The sequence below is a fragment of the Capra hircus genome, chromosome 28 (assembly GCF_001704415.2).
Source record: "Capra hircus breed San Clemente chromosome 28, ASM170441v1, whole genome shotgun sequence".
Taxonomy (NCBI): domain Eukaryota; kingdom Metazoa; phylum Chordata; class Mammalia; order Artiodactyla; family Bovidae; genus Capra; species Capra hircus.
In genome coordinates, this window is record NC_030835.1 from 12,473,881 (window position 1) to 12,496,408 (window position 22,528).

The 22,528-nt window shown below is 48.1% G+C and overlaps 1 protein-coding gene across 30 annotated transcripts in view; it reads left to right on the forward strand.

The window, feature by feature from the left end:
* The window catches only part of KCNMA1 (potassium calcium-activated channel subfamily M alpha 1), a 768,728-nt gene that overhangs the window by 214,431 nt on the left and 531,769 nt on the right, over nucleotides 1–22,528 (forward strand). For all 30 annotated transcript variants that reach the window (XM_018042414.1, XM_018042412.1, XM_018042422.1 and 27 more), the window contains exon 2: nucleotides 12,264–12,425. In XM_018042414.1, the coding sequence (XP_017897903.1) occupies nucleotides 12,264–12,425 (162 nt within the window). The remainder of the gene's footprint in view (nucleotides 1–12,263; nucleotides 12,426–22,528) is intronic.

The window sequence follows — 22,528 nt, forward strand, 5'->3', positions numbered from 1 at the left end:
GCCAGGTGGGTGGGGACCACGGGACCAGAGCGCCGGAGAGCCAGCCTCGCAGGATGCTTTGCTGAGGGGAACCAGATCCTCTCCTTGATGCTCAATCTGCCACGGGCTCCCTTCCTTCCTCTGCTTTTCACCTCTTGACCCTTCCACTGTCTCTCTCTCAGCAACTCCTCTCTCGAAGTGGGGATACTCCAAACTGCCCTGGGCTGCTTTTCAGGAGCTGGGAGAGGTAGAAGAGAAGAGGAGCCCAGGACCTCCGTAACCAGATGAACTGGTCCTTCAGATGTCAAAACTCCATACCTTTGGATGGGATTCAGTTGTTTCCCAATCAAGTTCACATTCTTGTTTTTATTCCATTTGCCTTTTTCCTACTCACGTGAGTCATAAAAGTTAACCGGGCTATGATATGGAGATTTCTGCCTTCTTTTGTGAAAATGAAGGTTTTGGATTTCCTCTGGGTCTTAGTTATCCTTATCCAGTCTGTTTTGACTAGAAACAAAGCTGGCCTTTACTTTGGTGAAGAGGGCAGAGATGGGGTTTACTGTCTAGAAAAATCTGGATTCCCATCCTGATGGGCCCTCTATGAGCTGCGGAACCTTGGGCAGGTCATTGTCCAAGGTCACACAAGTGCATACTCTGGCACTTACTTGATAACACTGTTCCCTGTGCTCTCCGCACCTACTTTGCATTCATCATCACAGTTGATCCTCATAGATATTCTCTGAGGACGGTGTTTGTGCACCTGTTGTTGGGTAAAGGACACTGATGCTGGATAGAGTGGAGGGACTTGTACTGCGTTGTATAGCTGGTACGAGGGGAAGTCAGGAAGTGGACTCTGGGGACAAGGACCCCCTGTGCCTCCACCCTTTTGTGCTGTGTCTTCGCCATCGGGGGGAGGGTCTACTCAGTCTTTTAAGTGAACAAGCTGTGTTTCCCTGAAGAAGCTTCTACCCTTCTATGACCCCAGGCTTCTTTCTAAAGGGAAGGAACCCGCCTTATACACGTTCTCAGGTCCCTTGCAGCTCTGATATCTACAGATCTATGACTCTGAGATGCATTCCATTAAGAAAAGAAACAAATCTTTTGAAGGGGTTTGAGTGCTCTCCCAGAAACAAGAAGTCTCTCTGGATTGCCTTCCCAAACAGTGCTAGATTCTTCCTACAGGGAAAAGGGATTTGTATTGAGCATATAGGCCTAAGTGGGATTTATAAGACTGGACTAGCCATAGACCTGCAGACAGCCTTAGTGCCTCAGTTGCTTATCTTTAAAATGGGCACAATAGTGCCTAACTTACAATCTTGTTAACAGGATTCACCAAGCAAATACAAGGCATTCAGAAAATTGTGTATCTATTATCAATCTTTCTGAATATCTGGTCCTGCCTCAGACCTGCCTTCTGTGGTTACAAGTGATTCCTCAACTGGAAAACAAGTGTGATCTTTGTCTTCTGACTTGGGCCCCTGTGGTGGTTTTCTTGTGCCTGTGATTCTTAAGTCCTTTTCCCAGGACAGGGCAGGCTGCCCTCAGACTGGCATGGTAGCTCAGCTGCCGTGTCTTTGCATGTGAGCAGGCTGTTGTGGGCCCAGCCTGGCCCCTCTGGCTGAGAGGTCAGAGCTGAGGTCTCTGCTAATCCAATTCCAAGTCTCTGAGGTCCAGAGAGTGAACTCTGGACTGTCACTTCTCTGTCCCCATTTTGTTAAACTGATTGATTGAGAAGAAGATCGTTATTTTGCAAACATGGTGTATAGGCTGAGATGGAAGCATCAGTCTTGAAAGTTCAGGGTTGACTCATTAATTTTAAGCAACAAGTGTGGCACATCTCACCATGGGATATAGTGTCTAATGGGTCACCCTATTCCCTAATTGGCACCCTGTCCCGTAGACCATTTTTCCAACATCCTATCCATACATGACTGATTATAACCAGATGTCTGTATTATACAATTCTGTTATTTAAAAGCCATAGGGTATAAGGCAGTTGTTTCAATGCTAGTAATAAGCAGCATTTTATAAGGAGATTCCATCTCCTCTTGGTACATTTTGCCTATCCGGAGGCAGCAAGGAAGAGGAAAAAAAACATGGCCTTTGGTCTTAGAATAGACTGGATTAAAATTTCACCTCTGCCACTTAAAAGATGAGTGATCTTGAAAATTACCCATCCTCTGTGAGGCTCGTAACATTCCTATCTTGCAAGATTGTTGTGAGGATTAAATAAGATGGTGTAAGACTGCCGAGGAGAGAACATGGCTGGTAGAGACAAGAAGTCAAGGATTTCCTAACAGCCAGTTGGCCCTCTCAGTCCCCAGGCGACAGGTGCGCAGTGCTGAATGTGAGAAGAGCCAGTAAGGACCCCAGTGCTTCCCCAGCGTCTCACGCTGCTGGGACACGGGGAAGCGCAGGACTCACGGTCCAGAGGCCAAGGTCAGGCCAAGGTTTCAGAGCTGGACAGAACCCCGGGGAGTGTTTCCAAGGCCCCTTTGAATTGGAAGCAAGGAAACCTGAGGCACAAGAATGGTAAGCGACTTGTTAAAGAGCACCGGGCCCTTTCCTGCTGTCACCCTTTCCCTTCCGTGACGACCTATGTCTTCACACATTATGCAGGTGGGCTCCTAGGAGTGTGACTCTGGACAAGGTACCTGGGAAGCCAGAGCTAAAAATGCCCGTGACGATGAGTTATCTCACAACCAGCAGAGAGACCCAGGCAATGCGATGGTTTTCTGACATCCCAGAGCAACTGGCCTTGTCCGAGCTTCTTTTTAAGCTCCTGCAGCCTGTTTCTGTGGACGGGCCGCTCCTTCCCTGGACATGTAACCTGTAGTTAACAGACGAAATAGCTGCCGGATAGGTTGAAGGTGGAAGTGTTAGTCTCTGAGTCATGTCTGACTGCCTGCGACCCCATGAACTGTAGCCAGGCTCCTCATGGGATTTCTCAGGTAAGAATACTGGAGTGGGTTGCCATTCCCTTCTCCAGGGTATCTTCCCGATCCAGGGGTCAAACCTGGGTCTCCTGCATTGCAGGAAGATTCTTTACCATCTGGTGCCCCATATACATCTGGGTCCTGGGGGGCTGATGAGGCTACACGGTGCAGGGGGAGCTCCCTCCTACCCGGGGCAGGTTGGATGATTAGAACTTCCCAAGGGCAGAAACCAATCCTGCCTCATCTCCACCCCCACCTGCCCAGTTTCAGGTGCCCACCTCCTTCCTCCTCTCTCTTTGCAAAACCCTATGAAAATCCCAGCTGGTGGGATTATGCTTTATTTGCTTGAGGTGCTCGAGGTAATCGGCCTAATCCCTAATACGCAGGATTATTGGTACCTGGGAGAATCCTGCGGCTGGGCCATCCTTCTAGGATGTGAAGGAGGCTGTAGGGGCCAGCAGGAGGGGGTGGGAGACAATTTCCTCTTGAGCTGTTTGGAAGAAGTGGGAGTGGCTGGAGGGCAGATTCCCCAGCCTTTAGGCCTGGTGGAGACCTGTGGCAGAGGGTCGAGATGATAGTCTGTGAGGGTGTCCTGGAGCCCTGTGGGTTTATAGGTGTGGTGTTCAGGCATTTCTGGGTCTTGGGCCAGGCTGCAGCATAGGATGTCAGCACATTGACCACGAAACAGAGCGTCTTATAAAAGCTAAAATGGGCCTATGGGTTTTTACTCAGTAGATTTCAAACTTTTTTTCCTGCAGAAAACCCCTTCACTCAGGTGCAATCTAGCCCAGAACCTTAATAGGTGAAAATGCTCAATGTCACGGTGATTTGATTTTCTCAGGGCCTGGAGGCCTTGCCTTCTCTGCTGCCACTTGCTACCCCCCTAAGGCACCTGATAAAACACACAATGCTGGCCTTTAAGGGACAGAAAACTATGGATCTAACCTACCACTCCCCATCGGTTCCCAGATGGGGACTCTGTTTACTTTGCTTAGAGAGGTTGGGTGACTGGTCAAGGCCACACATCCTGTGCCTGGCAAAGCCAGGGCTAGAATACAGGCTTCCTAACTCATATCCCAGAGCCCTTAGCCTTGCTGTGCTGTGCTTAGTTGCTCAGTCGTGTCCGATTCTTTGTGACCCTATGGACTGTAGCCCTCCAGGCTCCTCTGTCCATGGGGATTCTCCAGACAAGAATATTGGAGCGGGTTGCCATGCCTTCCTCCAGGGCATCTTCCCAACCCAGGTCTCCCACACTGCAGGCGGATTCTTTACTGTCTGAGCCTTGCTACCAACCCTCTGACAGGAGACAAGAACTTCTGGTTTCCTACTTTGTGCTCAGCTGAGGGCAGCTGCCTGCCAGGCTGCTAGCTCAGTTTTTCTGGGTGAGAGAGGGCATGGAGCAGAGGACTGATGCTGGGGAAGAGTGAGGGCGGGGGTTCCAGGCAGACTGAAGCAGGATCCATCAATGCAGGCTCACGAGAAATGGCTTTCTGATGTCGACCAGGGTAATGCGAGGATGAAGTGGGACTATGAGACATGAGGGGAGGGCAGATGGAGGTTTCTGGGTCCTCCCTTCCCCTACAGCCTTCTGGATGTTGAGCACCCAAGAAGTACTCCATAGCACCAGCCCTGGGCAGAGAGAGGTCCAGACATGAGTCTCCCAGGAATGGGAAGTGCTCTGGTCTTGGACAGTGCCCCGCCCCAGAGGCTCTCCAGGCCTGGCAGCATCAGGCCAGGATGCCCTATTAGGGATGCAGACTGCACAAGGGAAGATGTCTCCTCCTCTGGCAGCATCTGCATAGAAAGCCTCTTGCTTAGCAGCAGGGCTCACAGCCTGTCAACTCAGCCATGTTCATTTCCCATCTGACACTCTGCTCCGTGAAGGGTGATTTAGGGTTCCAAGCTGGTTCTTGGCCAAGAAAGGCACCGTGTTCCTCTGTCTTTGATTTAACCACCCTCTTAAGGCACAGGAGCCTTGAAGAAGGGTCTCTGTGGTACACACAGTACCCAGACATGGGCCAAATTGAGTGTTCTGATGGTAACAAACCTCTCCTGGGCCCTTCGCAATAGTCCATAATCCTTCCGCACACATTATCCCCGAGAGGAAGTCAGCTCAGGTGCTTGTCTCTCTTTGGTGTCAGACAGCTGGGTTTAAATTCTGACTGTGTCTTCCTGGGCCAGCTGATTAAGCCCTTGTCTGCAAATGAGTGCATTGAAACCTGCCTCATAGAGTCACGGTGATGATGTTCAGAAACGGCGGTATTGTTTCTGAGTATTATCATCCTTACTTATTAGTAATATTATTTGTTCTAGATATTGTGACTGACTTCCCATCTGCTACAGCTCTCCCTCTCTCCCTCCTTTATCTCCTTCTGGCCTCCCTCCCTCCTTCCCTCCCCTCTCCCTTCACCCTTCCTTCCTACCTTTCACCAAGATGCATCAAGTGCTTACTTACTCTGAGCTTATAATGTTTCATTGTTGAGGACACAGCTGTTAACAAAAGAGACAGAAATGCTTCCCTCATGGAGCTTATAACCAGTGATGATTACAGTATGCCAGTTACCAGATCGTGGAGGAGATACTCGGGGAGGCATGGAACATAGATGGGGGTGATAGAGTAGGGGACTGGTGGAGGAGTGGGGTGTCACGTTCAAGGGGGTGGCAAGAGAGTTCTCAATGATGGGTTGAAGATTTGAATGAATAATAAGGTGAGGGAGCAGCCGTGGCTATCTGGGGTGGGTGTTGGGAGTCAGCCAGTGCCATCGCCCCAGCTGGTAGTGGGCCTAGAACATTCTGACAGCACAAAGAGGCCAGTGAAGCTGAGCGAGCGAGGGGGGTGAGTGGGAGGCTTGTAGGATATTGGCAGAAGCAGGCCAGATCGGGTGGGTTGGACTGTGTGACGTCTCTGACTTGTCCTCTGAGTGGGATGAAAAGGACTTACATTTTGAAGCATAGCTTTTCTCCCTGATGATCACTGCTTAAACAACTTCCTAGATCCAACTGAAATGTTAACTAAACCTAAGACAGACTTGGAGCTTTGCAGGGGGTAGGTGGCCTCAGTGGGGATGAGCAAGGTGACTCTGGAAACTTCCTCCTTCCCTGAGGCAGTCAGCCAGCAGGTGTGGTGCCCAGGGTGGCCTTGGCACCTGGCACCTAGAGGTGAATGAGTCCAGCTGAGCAGGAGCAGGTGTGGCTGATGCTCCCAGAGAGGGTGTGGCCAGCACAGCAGGCCACCTGGCAGGACCTATCAGTGCCAATATCCTGTTTGTGCCCAGGGAGATAACCAGGCCCTGCCTGTGACAGGTGGGTATCTGAGAGTTGAGCCTCAATGCCATCTTTGCCCGCCCTTCATAAAAAAAATGGTACTTTCAGAAAGTGCTGGACGCTGCCTGACCATATTATATGGACACGTCTATGTTTACAGAAGGGGTTTTGAGAAATGAAATGGCTTGTCCAAGGCCATCCAGAAAAGCTGAACTTAAGGATCTTTTGATAAGCTCTTCTTACCACACAGAAGACTCAAGGCTCCCAGTATACCGGGTCCAGTGTAAGAAGGATGAGAGAGAGAGAGACAGCCTGGACCAGAGGACCGGAAGCAATGAGGTCCTGGGATTAGCACAGGCCTACTCTCCCTTGCTAGGCCTGGGCAACTCCCACTGCTGGGGAGAGCTGAGCCCCTTGAAGATGAGAAGTGTTGCTCTGTGGGGCCCCCACATCAGACCAGGTGGAGATTTCTGCAGTCCTAGGAACACGAGGACTCCAGATTGCAGGCTGGCAGAGCAAGGATCTGCTTGGGAGTGCTGGGTTCCCTGGGCTAGACGTGGCAGAATCATCCCATCAGGCGCAACAAAAGGGGAGGGAAATAGAGCTCGCTGGGGGGTTGTGTCTTAGCTCAGTGGATATGGGGTGGGGCAGGGTGGCACTGGGCAACTGGGCCTGTGGACCACCCCCAACCCCAGGCACTGTGTGTCCTTATCCATTCCATGATGGGGTTGGCATCCAAAGTCACGGCCGAGGTCCCTTGTCAGGCTTTGGTCTCTGACCTGATGGTTCGCAGGAAATGCCCGATCATCTAACAGATACGTGCTTTGGACAGTGAGTATTGTGCGGGTGACTGTGGTCTAGTCGGGCTATTGGCCGCAAGGGGCATAGGAGGGGTGAGGCCGCGTGCCCAGGCCCAGGCCATGAGAGCTGAGAGCTGCCTGTGTGGGCGTGTGATGGCAGGGGGCTGCCAGCTACTCTGTTCCCCAGGGTCCCTCCAGCCTCCTGGAGGCAGCCTGCCCTGTCCTCTAGTCCAGGCACTGAGATTAGAACTGTCCTGTGTTGCCCCCAGAAGCCGTGGCTTCTGTTACACAAGACTCTGGTAGGAGAAAGGGCAAAATGGAGCCCTTTCCTTGGGTTGGTGGGAGGGTATAGCTGCGGCCTGACCTCCACCTTCCAGGATACTCCCAGGAACCACCTGGTCTTTTTTTTTTTTTTTCTTCTCCTTCCTCCTTGTTCCCCTCTTCCCTCCAAGGCACCGTTTTCTTCATTTTAGAAAATCTCATGATCTTTCTGAGGCTAGGGTAGCTGGAGCCTGTAGCTGGCAGAGCTCTCTCTCTTACACACACGCTCACCACCCCTATCATACTCCACCCCACCTGACCATGATTTCTTAGACGGTGAGCAGGGATCAGGGCCAGCTCACTCCTGACACCAGGGGGGAGCCTGTCTGGCCCAGCTTGAGTCCTCCTGACAGAGGAACTGGGTCCTCTCTGCAGTGGCAGGTGGAAGGACACCCACTCTGCCGTTCAGAACAAAGCCCCATTCCCTGTCGTGGAGCACAGGAGAGAGCAGTGTCCTGGGACCCAGGGGCCCACCTCTCTCTCGTCCTCAGTTTCCTCATCACAAGGGCAGTTGATCTAATGGAGCGTAGAGGGTCTGGGTCCAGGGCTGCCTGTGTAGGAATCCGTACCCCCGCTCCTGGGGGAGTGCCACGCAGCTCCTGCTGGAACCTCCACAAGTTGGGTGCCTTATCTCCTGGGGGCTCATTTCCTAGTTAAAGCCTCATAGCTGTTAGAACCTATACTTGTTTATCTTCTGTAATTATTTTCACTATGGTCTGGTGTCCCTCCCAGGGCCTCCAATTGATAGCTTAGTTTTAAGTGCACTGAATACCCTTGGAGCCAGCCTGTCCCGTCAGTGGGTGCTCAGCCACGCCAGCTGTAACTGCCACACCCCTAGCCCTGTGCTAAGTGCTGTGCACTGCTTATCTCACATAAGCTTTGCACCGCCTTCCTGGGGTCTGCCTGTCAGTCCCCATTTTACATGGAGGAAGGCTGAGGCTTGTGGACTAACATGCCCGAGGTAGCCAGCTTGTACATGGCAGAGCAGACCTAAGTCCAGATGGGTTTGCTGGAGTTCTCAGGCTCTGTGAGCCTTCCCCTGATAAATACCTGCTTTCAGTTGGCCTGTCTGTAAAATGGGGATAATTTCACCTGCTAGGTCTAAGGAAGATAATGCAGAAGAGACACAATTTTTAGTTTCTGGCACCCAGCTCTAGCTTGATGAATGATGGTTAATCACTATTATATTGGACTCTGCTCCGTACCCTTCCTCTTCCGCCAACTCCCACCCCTATACGTACCCAAGAAGGCCACTTAACTTCTCTGGGCCTCTGCCCCCTTTCTCTGGAAGCAGGGATTATACCTGCTTTTGAAGCTTTGGCCAGAGTGAGGTCAGAGGTGCAGGACTTTCCCTTCAGGCCAAGGACACTAACCCGGCGGCCTAGCATCAGGCTTTGTGGTGTTCCCGTCTCCCTGTTCCCCCAGCCATCACCCCCTCAAGTCCTGTCTCCCACACATAATTATGCTCACAACATGTAGTGTAAGCAAATAATAATGAGACTATTATCTCCCTTTAGTCTGTGTTTTTCCTTTCCTATCATAAAGTAATTAAAATAATGAATGCCTTGTAAAACAATAGGTAAGCGGGCTGGCACGAGAGCGTTATCTGCCATATACCTCTTGTACTCTGAATTATTGATGCAATGAAACCACTGTGTCTGGGGAGGACTCCCTGCCTCCCAGCCTCTTGCATGCCGATTGCCTCCTCCAGAGTCAGCCAGTGGTTGGGGAGTCTGTACCCCAGGATCGAGGAGCAGAGAGCTAGCTAGTCCTCCAGGTCATGGCCCTGGACTAGTTCAGGGATGTCTCCAGGAGTCGCTGCTCAAAAGGAAACACAAGCCTCTGATCTGAGGGCCTTGCCCTGATCTTTCCCCTGTGTGGGCAGAGGGAGAAGCTGGGATCAAGCTGGCGGTTAAGATGCACATCTCAGTTCATATCAGGGCAGGGATGATCAAGTCAGGCCAGAGTGATTAGAAGCAGTGGTTCTCACCCTGGGGTTCCCAGACCAGCTGCATCAGCATTTTCTGGGAACTTGTTTAAGAAATGGGGGTTTGGGAGTGAGGCCCAGCACTGTAGCTGTACCGGGTCTGAGTTGTGGCACAGGGATCTTCCATCTTCACTGTGGCATGAGGGATCTTTAGCTGGAGCATGTGGGGTCTACTAGTTCCCTGACCAGGGATTGAACCCAGGCCCTCTGTGTTGGGAGTGTGGACTCAGCCACTGGACCGCCAGGCAAGTCCCTCAGCACTATTTCTTCACAAGCTCTCCAGGTGATGCACTAGAAGCTTAAGAAGCACTGCTAGAGTGTCTGTGGTTCCAGGAGGCACAGGAAGTGGTGAGACTAGCTAATAAAACATGTGCTATCGTGTGCCATTGGGCACTGTTTAATCCCAGCAACACCTATAGGGCGGGCAGTCTTCCAGAGAAGGTCCCTTGAGGCAGAGTGGCTGAATCCACACCTTCAGTCACTAGTGGTTGCCCCTGGATCAGCGTCTCTGTCCCTTCCTGGGCACCCACCTGTGCAGCCTCCTCATGGCCAAGGCTCAGGGCCCTAACAGGCCATTGGGCCTGGCCTCAGGTGGCTTGGGTAGCTGGCTCCAAAGACATCATCAAGCAGCCCCCACATATACCCACCCTGTGCCCCCACCCCAGGGCTCCTTTTGGATTGTTCCAGTGCTGGGAAGCCCAGTACACTTGGAAATTAAGCATGAATGCCTGGTGTACCTGATGCTCAGTCTGGCTTCCCAACACCCTGAGTCAGGGGTGGCTGGCGGGGGAGAACCAAGCGTCAGGAGCAGCTTCCTGCCTGCCTGCAAGTCCCCAGGAGGATGACTCATTCAGTGCCTCCCAGCTCTCCTTTCCTCCCTCTGTTCCACCCCCTCACAGACGAAGATTTCTACCTCTGCCTTCGGGTTTTCCTCCTCACTCCAATTTACAATGATCCCCAGGGTCAGTTTGTTTTGTTAATGGATTCTAGCATTTTAAATGATGACCATAATTTTGCTGACATCTTTTCGAAACATCTATGTCTGCAAAGGAGAAGGCAATGGCACCCCACTCCAGTACTCTTGCCTGGAAAATCCCATGGACAGAGGAGCCTGGTGGGCTACAGTCCATGGGGTCGCGAAGAGTTGGACACGACTGAGCGACTTCACTTTCATGCATTGGAGAAGGAAATGGCAATCCACTCCAGCGTTCTTGCCTGGTGAATCCCAGGGATGGGGGAGACTGGTGGGCTGCCGTCTATGGGTCGCACAGAGTCGGACACGACTGAAGTGACTTAGCAGCAGCAGCAGCATGTCTGCAAAAATAATCTCAGTGGTTATTTGAGTAGGGGGCCCAGTTAAATTTAAATTTAATTTTAAATGAATGTGTTTTAGGTATAAGTATGTCCCATGCAATATTTTGTTGTTGTTCAGTCCCTAAATCATGTCTGACTCTTTGCGACCCCATGAACTGCAGTGCACCAGGCTTTCCTGTCCTTTACTATCTCCCTGAGTTTGCTCAAACTCATGTCCATTGAGTCAGTGTTGCCATCCAACTATCTCATCCTCTGTTGCCCCCTTCTCCTCTTACCCACAATCTTTCCCAGCATCGGGGTCTTTTCCAGTGAGTCAGTTCTTTGCATCAGGTGGACAAGCTATTGGAACTTTAGCATCAGTCCTTCCAGTGAATATTCAGAGTTAATATCTTTACATACTTAAACTGAAAAATTATTTGTTGTTTATTTGGAATTCAGATTTTGCTGGGTTTCCTGTATTTTATTTGGCAGCCCTTAAGCTCGGGCTCCATAGTCAGGGAGGGGATGACATTCATAACCTCTTTTACTCTTTCATTCATGTTTATTAAGCCAGCTTTATACCAGGCTCTCTGTTGGGCACTCAGGATTCAGCAGTTGGAGGATGCAGACGATAAAAGAAATAAGTAAGAGATCTACGGAATGAGTTACAAGTTTTAGGTGCATTGTAGAAAAATAAAACAGAAAGGCAGCATCATTAGGAGATGGTTGGAATTTTGAAAGGGTAGCCAGAGAAGAATGATTGAACAGGTAATATATGAAGCAAAGACTTGAGGGAGGTGAGGGGGTAAGCCATGATCCTTGGTGGAAGAAGAGTATTCTAGGCAGAGGACAGAGCATGTACAAAAGCATGCAGTTTAGGGGCTCATGAGAGGCTCAGTTATCTGATGAGGTCAGCCTTGTTTCCTCCAGCACATTTTTAGCCAAGAGGGGAATTTACTGTCTCCTGTCTGAAAAAGTCTGTGGTGGATTTCAGGTACAGCTGGATCCAGGTGTTCCAATGATGACATTAGTATTCTATCACTTCTCCTAGTTCCCTCTGTGTTAGCTTCATTCTCAGAGAAGGGTAACCTTTCTTACTATTTTCAGCAAAATCGCAGGCTTGAGTTGTATTGGGTCAGCATAGTTCACATAACCATCCTTGGCCCAACTGCTATTGCCAAAGGGATAGACTGGTCTGATTGACCAGTCTCCATTCCTGGAGACAGTGTGTACCTTTAGGCCCTTTTGAACCATGCAGACTGAATGAGAAGATGGAGATTTCCTTCGGAAAATAGGGTGTAGTTGTAAGAAGGGTATGAAGGCTGGGCAGGTGGAGATTATAGAATGCCGACTTCACTTTTTTCCTAGCCACTCTCATCCTAGACAGGATGGTTTCTCTCCTGAGCTTTTTGATTTTTTTTTTTTCTTTAAAATAGGAAGAGAATAATTTCATTCTTCTTTCTTTCACAAAAATAGTTTAAGAGGAAACAAAGGCAAGATTCTTTTTAAAAAAGATTAAAAAAGACAATCAAAGCCATAATCCATCCCTTCTTCCTGACCTCTGTACCTTCAAACCAGTTCCACCTCATCAGGGGTCCGTCTGGCTTTAATTCTTTTGGGTAGAATATGTTTTTTAAATCCTCTTGGTGCCCACGTCTCAATCCTTGTTCTCTCTGTTGCCAGGAGGCCCAGAAGATTAACAATGGCTCAAGCCAGGCGGATGGCACTCTCAAGCCAGTGGATGAAAAAGAGGAGACAGTGGCAGCCGAGGTCGGCTGGATGACCTCCGTGAAAGACTGGGCAGGGGTGATGATATCTGCCCAGACGCTGACCGGCAGAGTCCTGGTGAGTCCCTGGTCCCCTCCTCACATGAGGGGGCTTGCTGTCTGGTCCACGATCTCTGCTTTTATGGGGATGTGGTGTCTCAGTCCGTCTTCTCTAGACCATTGGCTGTTGGGAGGCAGGGGTGAAGAGTGAGTGCTTACATGGGATCATGGAGAGACTGGTGTCTTTGTGCACATCTGAGCCAGTGGTCTGTGGGGTGGCGTGGGGGGCGGGTATTTGCAGAGTGAGCCAGCGTCTGGGGCAGAGAGGGCCTGTTGGGAAGGATGTAGAGCATTTCCTCTGCTAGCAGAGTAGGTGTGCATTCTCACACACACAGACACACACATACAGCTTGACTATCTTGGTGAGAAGAAAGGATCAGAGACATGTGTGCTCAGAATTCTGCAGAGGCTCTATAAATATGGGATCTGGTGAGTTCTGAGTGTATGTGTTTGCTTGCGCATTCTCAGGTATACATGTCTGTGTTTGGTGGCCTTCTGAAGATGTTACTGTTGTCCTCTGACCGCCATAATTTTCAGAAATCCCGCCCTCTGTGATCAGAATCGTGCCCGTGCTGGAAACCCTCGGTCCTGCTGGTGATGAAACTCAGCGGCAGCCCACCTGTGACCGCTGGTCCCATGCTTGGAGCATTGCTTGTGTGACCTTATTTCTGCGGTGGCTGTTCTCAGCCCCACCTGCAGCCTAGGCTCATGCTTCGCCTTCTCTGTGCACTTACTGCATTCTCTCTGATCTGCTTGTGTGGAGCTAGGCTTCATTAACTGGCTTCATGAGCTCCTGGTTCTTGATGACTATTGTGGGTGGAACAAGCCTGCAGTGACCAGTAATCTCTGTTTGCCTGGGGAACCTTTGCACCATGATTCTTTTGGTGCAAAGACTGGGAAAGTTGTGGCTAAACAGACATGAGCTGGTCACCTGGTCAGACCAGCCTCATGCCATGGTTGGGCTTCTTCCCTGGGTAGCCCTGACCGCCAGCTGTCTTGGGTCTGATGAGTCAAGAGTTTCCTTGAGAAGGATGTGACATTCTAAATAACTCCCTGTGATTCTTGAAGCTGTTTTGTATGGGCTGTCCTTCCTTGTCCTGATGCTGGGGTTCAGTCAAGAGTCATTTGGCTTAGACATAGAATGAATGGGGATGTCCTGGTGGCTACAGAGTATCAGAGATCAGGCAAGGATGCTGAAAGATAGACGCCATCACTCTTGATGTTTCATGGCAAAAACTCAGTGAGAAGGTGACCACAGATGTTGGGAGATGGTGAAATTTCACCCATCAGAATCCTTGGGGAGAACTCTACATTATATTTTTGATAAATATCTCACTCACAGCTTGAGGAAAGGAGTAAGTCACTAAATGTCATGTTCAAATCACCAAACTGGTGGCCAAACAGCCTTCAAGGACGACAGGGCTCTGTTAACTGAGGGACCACCAGGAGCTGTGCCTTCTGAAGACTTTGGTTATGGAGTCATAGATTATGTTATTGGTAAGTAGTGGCAAAATAGAAAGTGGGAACATTTAAAGCTGAGGTTATGGAAAGGAGGAGAGAGAAGCTGGTGAGATCAGTTGCTGTGTGGAGGAAGATGGAGGTGGCTGGTCTGGGTTGGCGGGACTTAGGCTCGGAAGCCCTGAGTGTCTCGTGAGGAATTGAAGGTGGCTTGTTGTGGGTGGTGTTGTCTGACCATCACCCTCATCTCCCCTCTAGAGTCTTCAGTAAAGTCTCTATTATTTTCTCACACTTGGGTGTGAGTAGACTCTGTGTGGGAAATTTAAGGAGGTTGGAGTCTGGGTCTGTGCATTCACCTGGGTTGAAAAGGAAGTAGTGCATTGTACGTGTATAGTACAATGAGAGGGAGAGGGAATTGCAGGCAGCTTGGTCGCACAGTATGATGCCTGCTGCTTCAGTGTGGTCCCTTAGGACCATTCTATCTATCTTCATCAGCTAAGAGATACTGAGCACCAACTTTAGGCCAGGTGTTTTATCATCTCTGTGAAAAATAATGAATAATCCCAATTCCATCACACCATGGTTGGAAGGTATTGAAGGGATGTCTGGAGGAGAAATGCTTTGAATACAAATGTTATGTGAGTGTGTATGTGGTGGAGAGGCTGAGTGTGGGGAAGCAGGGAGTCAAGGAAGAATTCACAGGGCTTCATTGGAGGGAAAGCCTTTGAGCCGAAACGTCTATTTCAAGGTGAACTGAGCACATTTGATGATAGAGACAACATAAAAAATAAAAACATAGCTGAGCTTGAAAACAGGGACTACTTAGTGGGCCAGGAGCTGAGAAGGATGCCTAATAAAACGGAAAGCATTTGAGTGGAGCTTGGCAATGTGGGTTAGGATCCTGAAAAGTTAAGGGAGAGGAAATGATTCCACAGTGAGGGGGCAGCAGGAAAAGATCAGGGCCATGGTGTGCTAGGCAATGAGGATGGAGCTGGCAGTACAGAGGCGCCTGAGGGGCAGTGAAACTAGGAACGTGGGTTGGAGACAGCTTGTCAGGTCTTCAGATGCTGAGCTAAGGACTTTGGACTGGAATCATTCATTTTACGGATGCATCACCGCTTGTATTTCCATCTACCAGCTTGGGTTGTTTCTACTTCTACTTCAAAGTTTCATGGGAATATGATTTTTGATTTCAGTTTGGTAAATATCTGGGAATTGGATTGTTCTGCTTTCTGGTTAAGTTTAAGTTCGCCAGAAACTATCAAATTAGCTGTACCTACCAGGACTGTATGAATGTTCTGGTTGTTTTTCATCCCTGCTGGTACTTGGTAATATCAGTTTGTTTTTAAAACTATAGCATTCTAAGCAGTGTGTAGTGATATCTAAGTGTGGTTTTAATTTGTACTTCCCTATGTTTGGGGCTTTCCTGGTGGCTCAGGTGGTAAAGAATCTACCTGCAGCGTAGGAGACCCAGGTTTGATCTCTTGGTGGGGAAGATCCCCTGAAGATCTTGGCTACCCATGTTTAAATATCAACATCCTTCCATATCTTTATTTGCTATCAGTATATGTTGAGTGAAGTTCCTATTCAAATATTTTCCCCATCTCTAATTGGTTTGTTATTATTGAGGGGTTTTCCCATTTTTATTGAGGATTATTTTCACTGCTATCTAATTGTCATCACCCTGAAAGGAAACCTTTTACCCTATTTTAGCAGTCACTCTCCATTTCCTCATCCCTAGCCCCTAACAACTACTAATATACTTTCTATCTCTAGGGATTTGCATATACTGGACATTTCATGTCAATGTAATCATGTGTTGTTGTTGTTGTTGTTTTTTAAGACTTTTTAAAATCAGATACTACTGCTGACAATGACGTTACTGAGAGCCTCTCGGGAGCCAGGCACTGTGCTAAGCCCTAGGTGTTGTGATCAGGTTGAAGGGCAAGGACAGTGTTGAATTTGTTCCATAGCTCCCATTTTGTTATAGGGATGCATGATGAGGAAGCCACAGAGCCAGTCTTGTCAGTGGATTTATGTCCATTTTACAGTTGAGAAAATCAAGGCCTAGGAAGGGCAGTGAAGTGACAGAGCCAGGCTGGTACTTGCAGGCCTCCAGACTCCCCATCCAGTGCTCTTCCTGTGCCATCACTTCCCATCTGAAGATGATGCCATCTTTCGAAGCCACTGTCATCTGTTGCTTTGGCTGTGACATGACTGTCTCTGAGCCCAATTAGGTCCTGAGGCTGCTTGTTCTGATGCTCTTAACATTTGCGTGGACTAGCCTGGCATGCTCAGGCCTTCTTGGCTGGGACTGCCCATGAGGCCAGCTGTTTTCCAAAGGTCTCTTGGGAGAAAAGGTGGCCTGGGCTGCTCAGGTGCACTCAGGGTGGATCAGTCCCACTGCCTGAAGAGCAGGAAGCTCTGAGTACAAGTGGCACCTTCAGAGCAGGCCTCTCCTTTAGGGAAGGCAGGTCCTTGCTCTGAGCAGGGAAGAGATTTCATACTGCAGTCTCAGCATGCAAGGGGAAGCAGCACTCCCTTTTCAGAACCCAAAGCTGTGTTTGTCTTGAACTGTCTGAATGTTTATCCTTGCAACAATGGGACTCAAGGGAGACTAGACACCGGCTGTGCAGTTTTCCTTTTCAATTTTTAATTTGTTTTCCTTGATGCACAGTTCAGGAGCTTGGCCTCCACATCTGGGCCCTTACCTGTCTCATTGTCACAGGTGAGTCTCAAAACCAGGCAAGGCGGGGAAGGCCCAACCGGGGAAGGATTGTCCAAGACAGCCTTGGCGTATCTGTGGATTCACCGGTTGTCCGGATCTCTCAGACAAGCACACTGTTCATTCAGAAAGTATTTACTTCTCACCTGCACCAGGCATTATTCCAGGCACCGGGCAGCGGGCAATGAGCACCAGGGATTCAGCGTGTGCATTATTCACGCTGCTAAACTAGATAAAGATTGTAGCGCTCAGTGTAAACAATGAGAAATGAGGGTCACCGTTTACCAGTGCTTTAATTAACTGTTAATTCTATTAACAATTGGATGACCAGGTCTCAGAATAGCCCATCTTTGTCTTGTGTCTCAGCCTTAGCTTTACAGAAACAGTGAGACCTCATAGGGCCTCCTCTTTTAAAAAAAGTTTTTTAACTTTTCATTTTGTATTGAAATAGAGCCAGTTAACAATGTTGCGCTAGTTTCAGGAGGACAGCAGTGGGACTCCTCCATACATCCACAGGTATCATTCTCCCCAAAGTTCCCTCACATCCAGGCTGCGTAGGGCGTCCTCTTAGAGTGATGGCTGAGGGTTTCTGTATCAGAGTGCACCCCCAGACTCTTAAGGATGACTACTTTCTTATCTTTCTCTTAAAGCAAAAATACTTGCTATCTTCTGATTAGAATGTTGGTGCATGCTTAATTCAAAAGTTTGGAATATATTGGGAGAACTGATGATCAGTTCCACTTTGGGACCTGGAGCTGGTCCATGCTGAGGGACATTTCAGTGTCACAGTGAATGCCGGTGAGATGCTGCCCAGCTGTTTGGGTGTTTCTGGGGACTCTTCTCACTACATCTCATATTATCTGCTTAAGCACAGACTCGGGGTAAATAGTTCTTTGTGCTAGGATTGCTGTGGTCCTTCTGGTTAACCTCCAGTGAACGCTCTAAATTGGGAAAGGGACACTGGCCCCTCTTCTGTAGTGATTGCTGGGAGGCAAGTTCATGGGCCATTGAATATACACAGCATCTCAGGGTTAACATTCTGTATTTGCATCCTCCCAATTTCATCTCTGAATCTCTTCTCTCATTTCCCCTTTGCCTACTATTTGAACTTTACATGTGTGTGGTTATGTCCTCTGTAGAGTTTGGGGAACTAAATGAAATTTTTCTAAGAATAAGCCAGTACAGGCAGACCTCAGAGATACTGCAAGCTCAATTCCAGACCACTGCAATAAAGTGAATATCACAATAGAGCCAGTCATTTTAGAGCTAGAGACCATGAATTTCTGGGTTTTCCAGTACATGTAAAATATGTTTACATTATACTGGAGCCTGTTAACTGGGCGATAGCATTATGTTTTTTAAAATAATGTATTATACGTATGTTGGGCTTCCCTGATAGCTTAATTGGTGAAGAATCTGCCTGCAATACAGGAGATCCCGGTTCAATTCCTGGGTTGGGAAGATCTGCTGGAGAAGGGATAGGCTACCCACTCCAGTATTCCTGGGTTTCCATTGTGGCTCAGCTGGTAAAGAATCCATCTGAAATGCAGGAGGCTTAAAAAAAAAAAATCTTAATTAAAGAGACTTAATTAAAATCCTTTATTACTAAAAAATGCAAACAATCATCTGAGCCTTCAGTGAGTCATTTACTATCATCAAAAGATCACAGATCACCCTAAAAAATGATGAAAAATTTGACATATTGAGAGAGTTACCAAAATGTGACACAAAGATCTGAAGTGGGCAAATGATGTTGGAAAAATGGCACCTATAGACTTGCTCAAGGTAGGGTTGCCGCAAGTCTTCAATCTGTAAAAAACGCAGTATCAGTAAAGTGCAATAAAGTGAGGTATGCCTATATATAAATAAAAAGGATAAGAAGCACACAGAGAAGGCTTTTGTTTATATTGTTTGGTTGTACTTTATAGATTTATAAGCCAACATTAGTATTAGAAATAGTCTAAGTCAGGGTTAAGTTTTTCTGTAATGGGCTAGCTAATAAATATTTTAGGCTTTGCAAGCTGTAGAGAGACTTTGTCACAACTCCGCTCTGCCACCGTAGTTTGAAATCAGCACAGACAGTACATGGGTGTGACTCTGTTCCAATAAAACTTTATTCATAAAAACAGGTGGGAGACCAGATTTGTTTCATGGGCCATAGTTTACTGATTCTTGGTCTAGTTCAACGTCGTATTTCATAAACAAAGAAATTGAGAGGCAGAAATTGAAAGAAAAATTTTAGGTAGGAATTCCCTAAGATAATATAATACAGGTTTGATGCATGATACTGGATGATTGAGGCTGGTGCACTGAGATGACCCAGAGGGATGGTACGGGGAGGGAGGAGGGAGGGGGGTTCAGGATGGGGAACACGTGTATACCTGTGGCGGATTCATGTTGATGTATGGCAAAACCAATACAATATTGTAAAGTAATTAACCTTCAATTAAAATAAATATATATATATTTTTAAAAAAGAGTGACAGTACCAGTGAATGCATTTATAATGGGAAAAATTATAGACATATAGAGTTATAGAGATAGATATAGGTACACACCCACTAACACCACCATCTCCATTAGCACCTTGTTTCTGAATATTCATATTAATTTCCACAGCAATCTCAGAGTGACTCTTTTCCTAGAAAAACTATGTATTGTGGCCAAGCATGGCCTCACCTCAAGGCGTAAGCCCAGTCTACACTGGCTGGGTTGTATAGCTGCTCAGCCCCTTTATAGATTCAGTGTTTTGTGCTCGCTTCAAAGCCTGGTTTTGCCAATATATCTATCAGCTCCTTGAACAAAGATAGAGCCTTTAGAATTACTCTTTTTCTTTTGCTTATTGACCTCATATTCCCATGCTGCTATATTTAAATATTGCTCCAGGAAACAGACACATCTAATCCATGAATTGAAAATATATTCTACTTGCTTTACTGTCTGGGGAGTGATTTGTTGAAATAAGGAGAAAGAAAAATGCCAGTCTTTCCTTTTATCTTCCTAAATATATGCATGTGTCATTTTACATTAGCATAGTATACATAGCCTAGGCCATTCTATCCTTATCTCCTAGGGCCCCATAGAAAATATGTAACAAGCCTTTCAGGGAGAAATAATCCTATTGGCTTAATAGCGTTAAATAGGTGCATTCACTGCTGTGCTGACTGTACCTGAAACCGGACCAGTTGAGCGAAATGGAGAGCACCTGGGCAGAGCGTAATCACATGGGTGACACCGTTGACTTCATTTCTCCCTTTAAGTGCCTCGTGGTGCTGGTGACATTTCTCATCAGCATCTTCTACTTTGTGTTTTCAGTGGTGCTTGGTGGCAGAGTCACATACCTCACATTTCCGTCTCACTCTCTTCCTCACCTCCTTCCCTATCCCCCTTTTTTACATTTTAGACAAATGTACATAAAATTTCTATATCCCTTACAGATGACGCCCTATGTAGCAGACAGATCTTGGCTTGCATAGGCTTTTTTTTTTTTTTTAAAGTAAGAATGCCCCCATAGTGAAATGGTATATCCTGCTTTTCATGCAGTTGGGAGTAAATTGAGATTTTATTTGCGTTTAACTCCCCTAAGTGAGTCTTCTTTTTAAAGGAACTGAGTGGTAAGCCGCACTTCCATACCCCATGACTTAATAACAACTCTTTATTTTATCCGGTGGATAAATGGAGTTTATATTTGGTGTTTGAATCAGTAAATCAAACGAGGAAAGCTTTATTTATATTATTAAACATAAAGGTTTATCTGTGGTGAAGGGTGCGCTAGACTGCACTAGATTTGTTACTTGGGACCCAGCATCACTGGGTGGGAAAACAAGTCAGAGAAGTCACTGAATTCAGTAGGAACCCATGGTTAGTAGTGAGCTGTCTGCCACTGGAGATGTTCAAAGAAAGGCTGGATTTCCATTGGTGGCACTGCTGCTGATGGTTGGCCAGATTTCATCCTCATTAATTGGGGTCCACAGAAAATTAGATGTAGGAGATGCTCCAGAATAAACATACTTCCCTGGAAGTTGAACAGACTTCTTGTCCCGTTTTCAAGATTGTACAATGGGTATCACCGTGTAAGTCCTGCAGTAAGAAAGACTTTGGCCCAGCATTTCCCACTCCTGTTTCACCATAGAACCCTTACCCCATGAAGCATCTGTGGGCATCACAGAGAACAAACTTTGGGAAAATTGTACCTACCCCAGCTATCGCCTATGGGCCAAATCTGGCTCATTGCCTGTTTCATACAGCTCACAAGCTCAAGATGGTTTTTACATTTTTACACGGCTTTAAAAAAAATAAACAGATTATTCTGTGACGTATGAAAATGATGTGAAATCATATTTCAGTGTTCATAAAGTTTTATTGGGATACAGCCGTGTTCTCATTTACATGTTGTCTATGGGTGTTTTTGCAATGCACTACCACAGCAGAATTGAACAGTATCCGCAGAGTCCGAGAATCACCACCCTGGAGGAGTTACTGTTGGGTCCTGGACAGAATGCATTTGGTGACTCCCAAACCAGACCATCAAGTTCCCCTTCTGCTCTGTGGCCAACAGGACTCGGAGTGGCCACCAGGACTTGTTCCCACGGTTCAAGGCAATAGATAAGATGTACCATCCAGTCCCTGCTTGTAGAGACCCTCTACATTTACTTCCACAAGCCCAACCAGATGATGCAGGAGAGAGAGGGATACAGAGCTAGGCAGGCCCCCAAATCCCACAGCTGACTCGGCACAGGAATTTCCGCTTCCCGTGGTCAGTGGAATATCTCTGAGAACTGTGCAACAGGATCACTTTCTGTCTCCTGGGCCCCACCTGCCTGCATCCCCCTGCAGTCAGCGCACCCCGGGCCCAGCCTGGCAGCCCAGTGTCTGGTCCCTACCGTGGATGCCCCTGGTCCAGGCCTGCAGGCCAAGTGCCTCAGCCATACCAGCCACTGAACTCTGCTGCCAATCTGCGGGGCATAGGCTGTGTGTGCCTGCCTCTCCAGCACATTCTGCAAAGAGCAGCTATTAAATTTGCTAGCTGGTATGTTGGCTTCTCTACCCTCCCCCATGAAAATAAAGGAGACTTTCAGAAATTAATCCCCAGAGAATCCTGGGGGAAGGAAGAGCCTTCTGGCCCAGGAGCAGTGGTTCATCCTGGCTGTTCATCCCTGGCTGCTGCAGCCTCTGGGCTCTGGTGGCCAGTACTTACGCTGCTGCCTCTTTCCACTGGGGCTTTTGCCAGGAGTAGGTGCCTGTTTTGTTCTTCTGTCTCGTCCATCTGTTTGTTTATCCATTTCTATCCACTCATCCATCCGTCCAATGCACATGCCTTCGCTGGTGTTCCCCAGCACACAGGAGCGAATATGGCGCCCAGGCAGTGGGTGCCTGCTGAATACAGCAGGGCGCTCAGGCTCTCCCTTGTGTCTACTGGCTCTGGTTCAGCTTCTCTGTCTGGACTGGGAGACAGCAGCCTGCCCTGGGGCTGATCCAGCACCATCTGATTTGGGGCTTCTACTCTCTTTTGCTCCCCATCTGGCCTGGTGTCTCATTCATTTGGAACCAGCAAGGACAGGTGGAGCACTTAGCACCCCCAGATCACCAGGTCCTGCTTTTCCTGTCTCCCTGGGACCTGCCTCCTTGGGGAGGGATGCTATGGTGCTTGGCACGTGGAGGGCTGCTCTGTGTGGTATGGCAGGGCAGTTAGGAACACAGCCTCTGTGGTCATTCTGTTGAATCTCAGCTCTAGGGCTTTCCCCCTGCGCCAGTTGCTTCGTCTTCTAGTGCCTCAGTTTCTTCATCCGTTCAGTTCAGTTCAGTTCAGTTCAGTTCATTCGCTCAGTCGTGTCCGACTCTTTGTGACCCCGTGTATCGCAGGACACCAGGCCTCCCTGTCCATCACCATCTCCCGGAGTTCACTCAGACTCAACGTTCATCGAGTCAGTGATGCCATC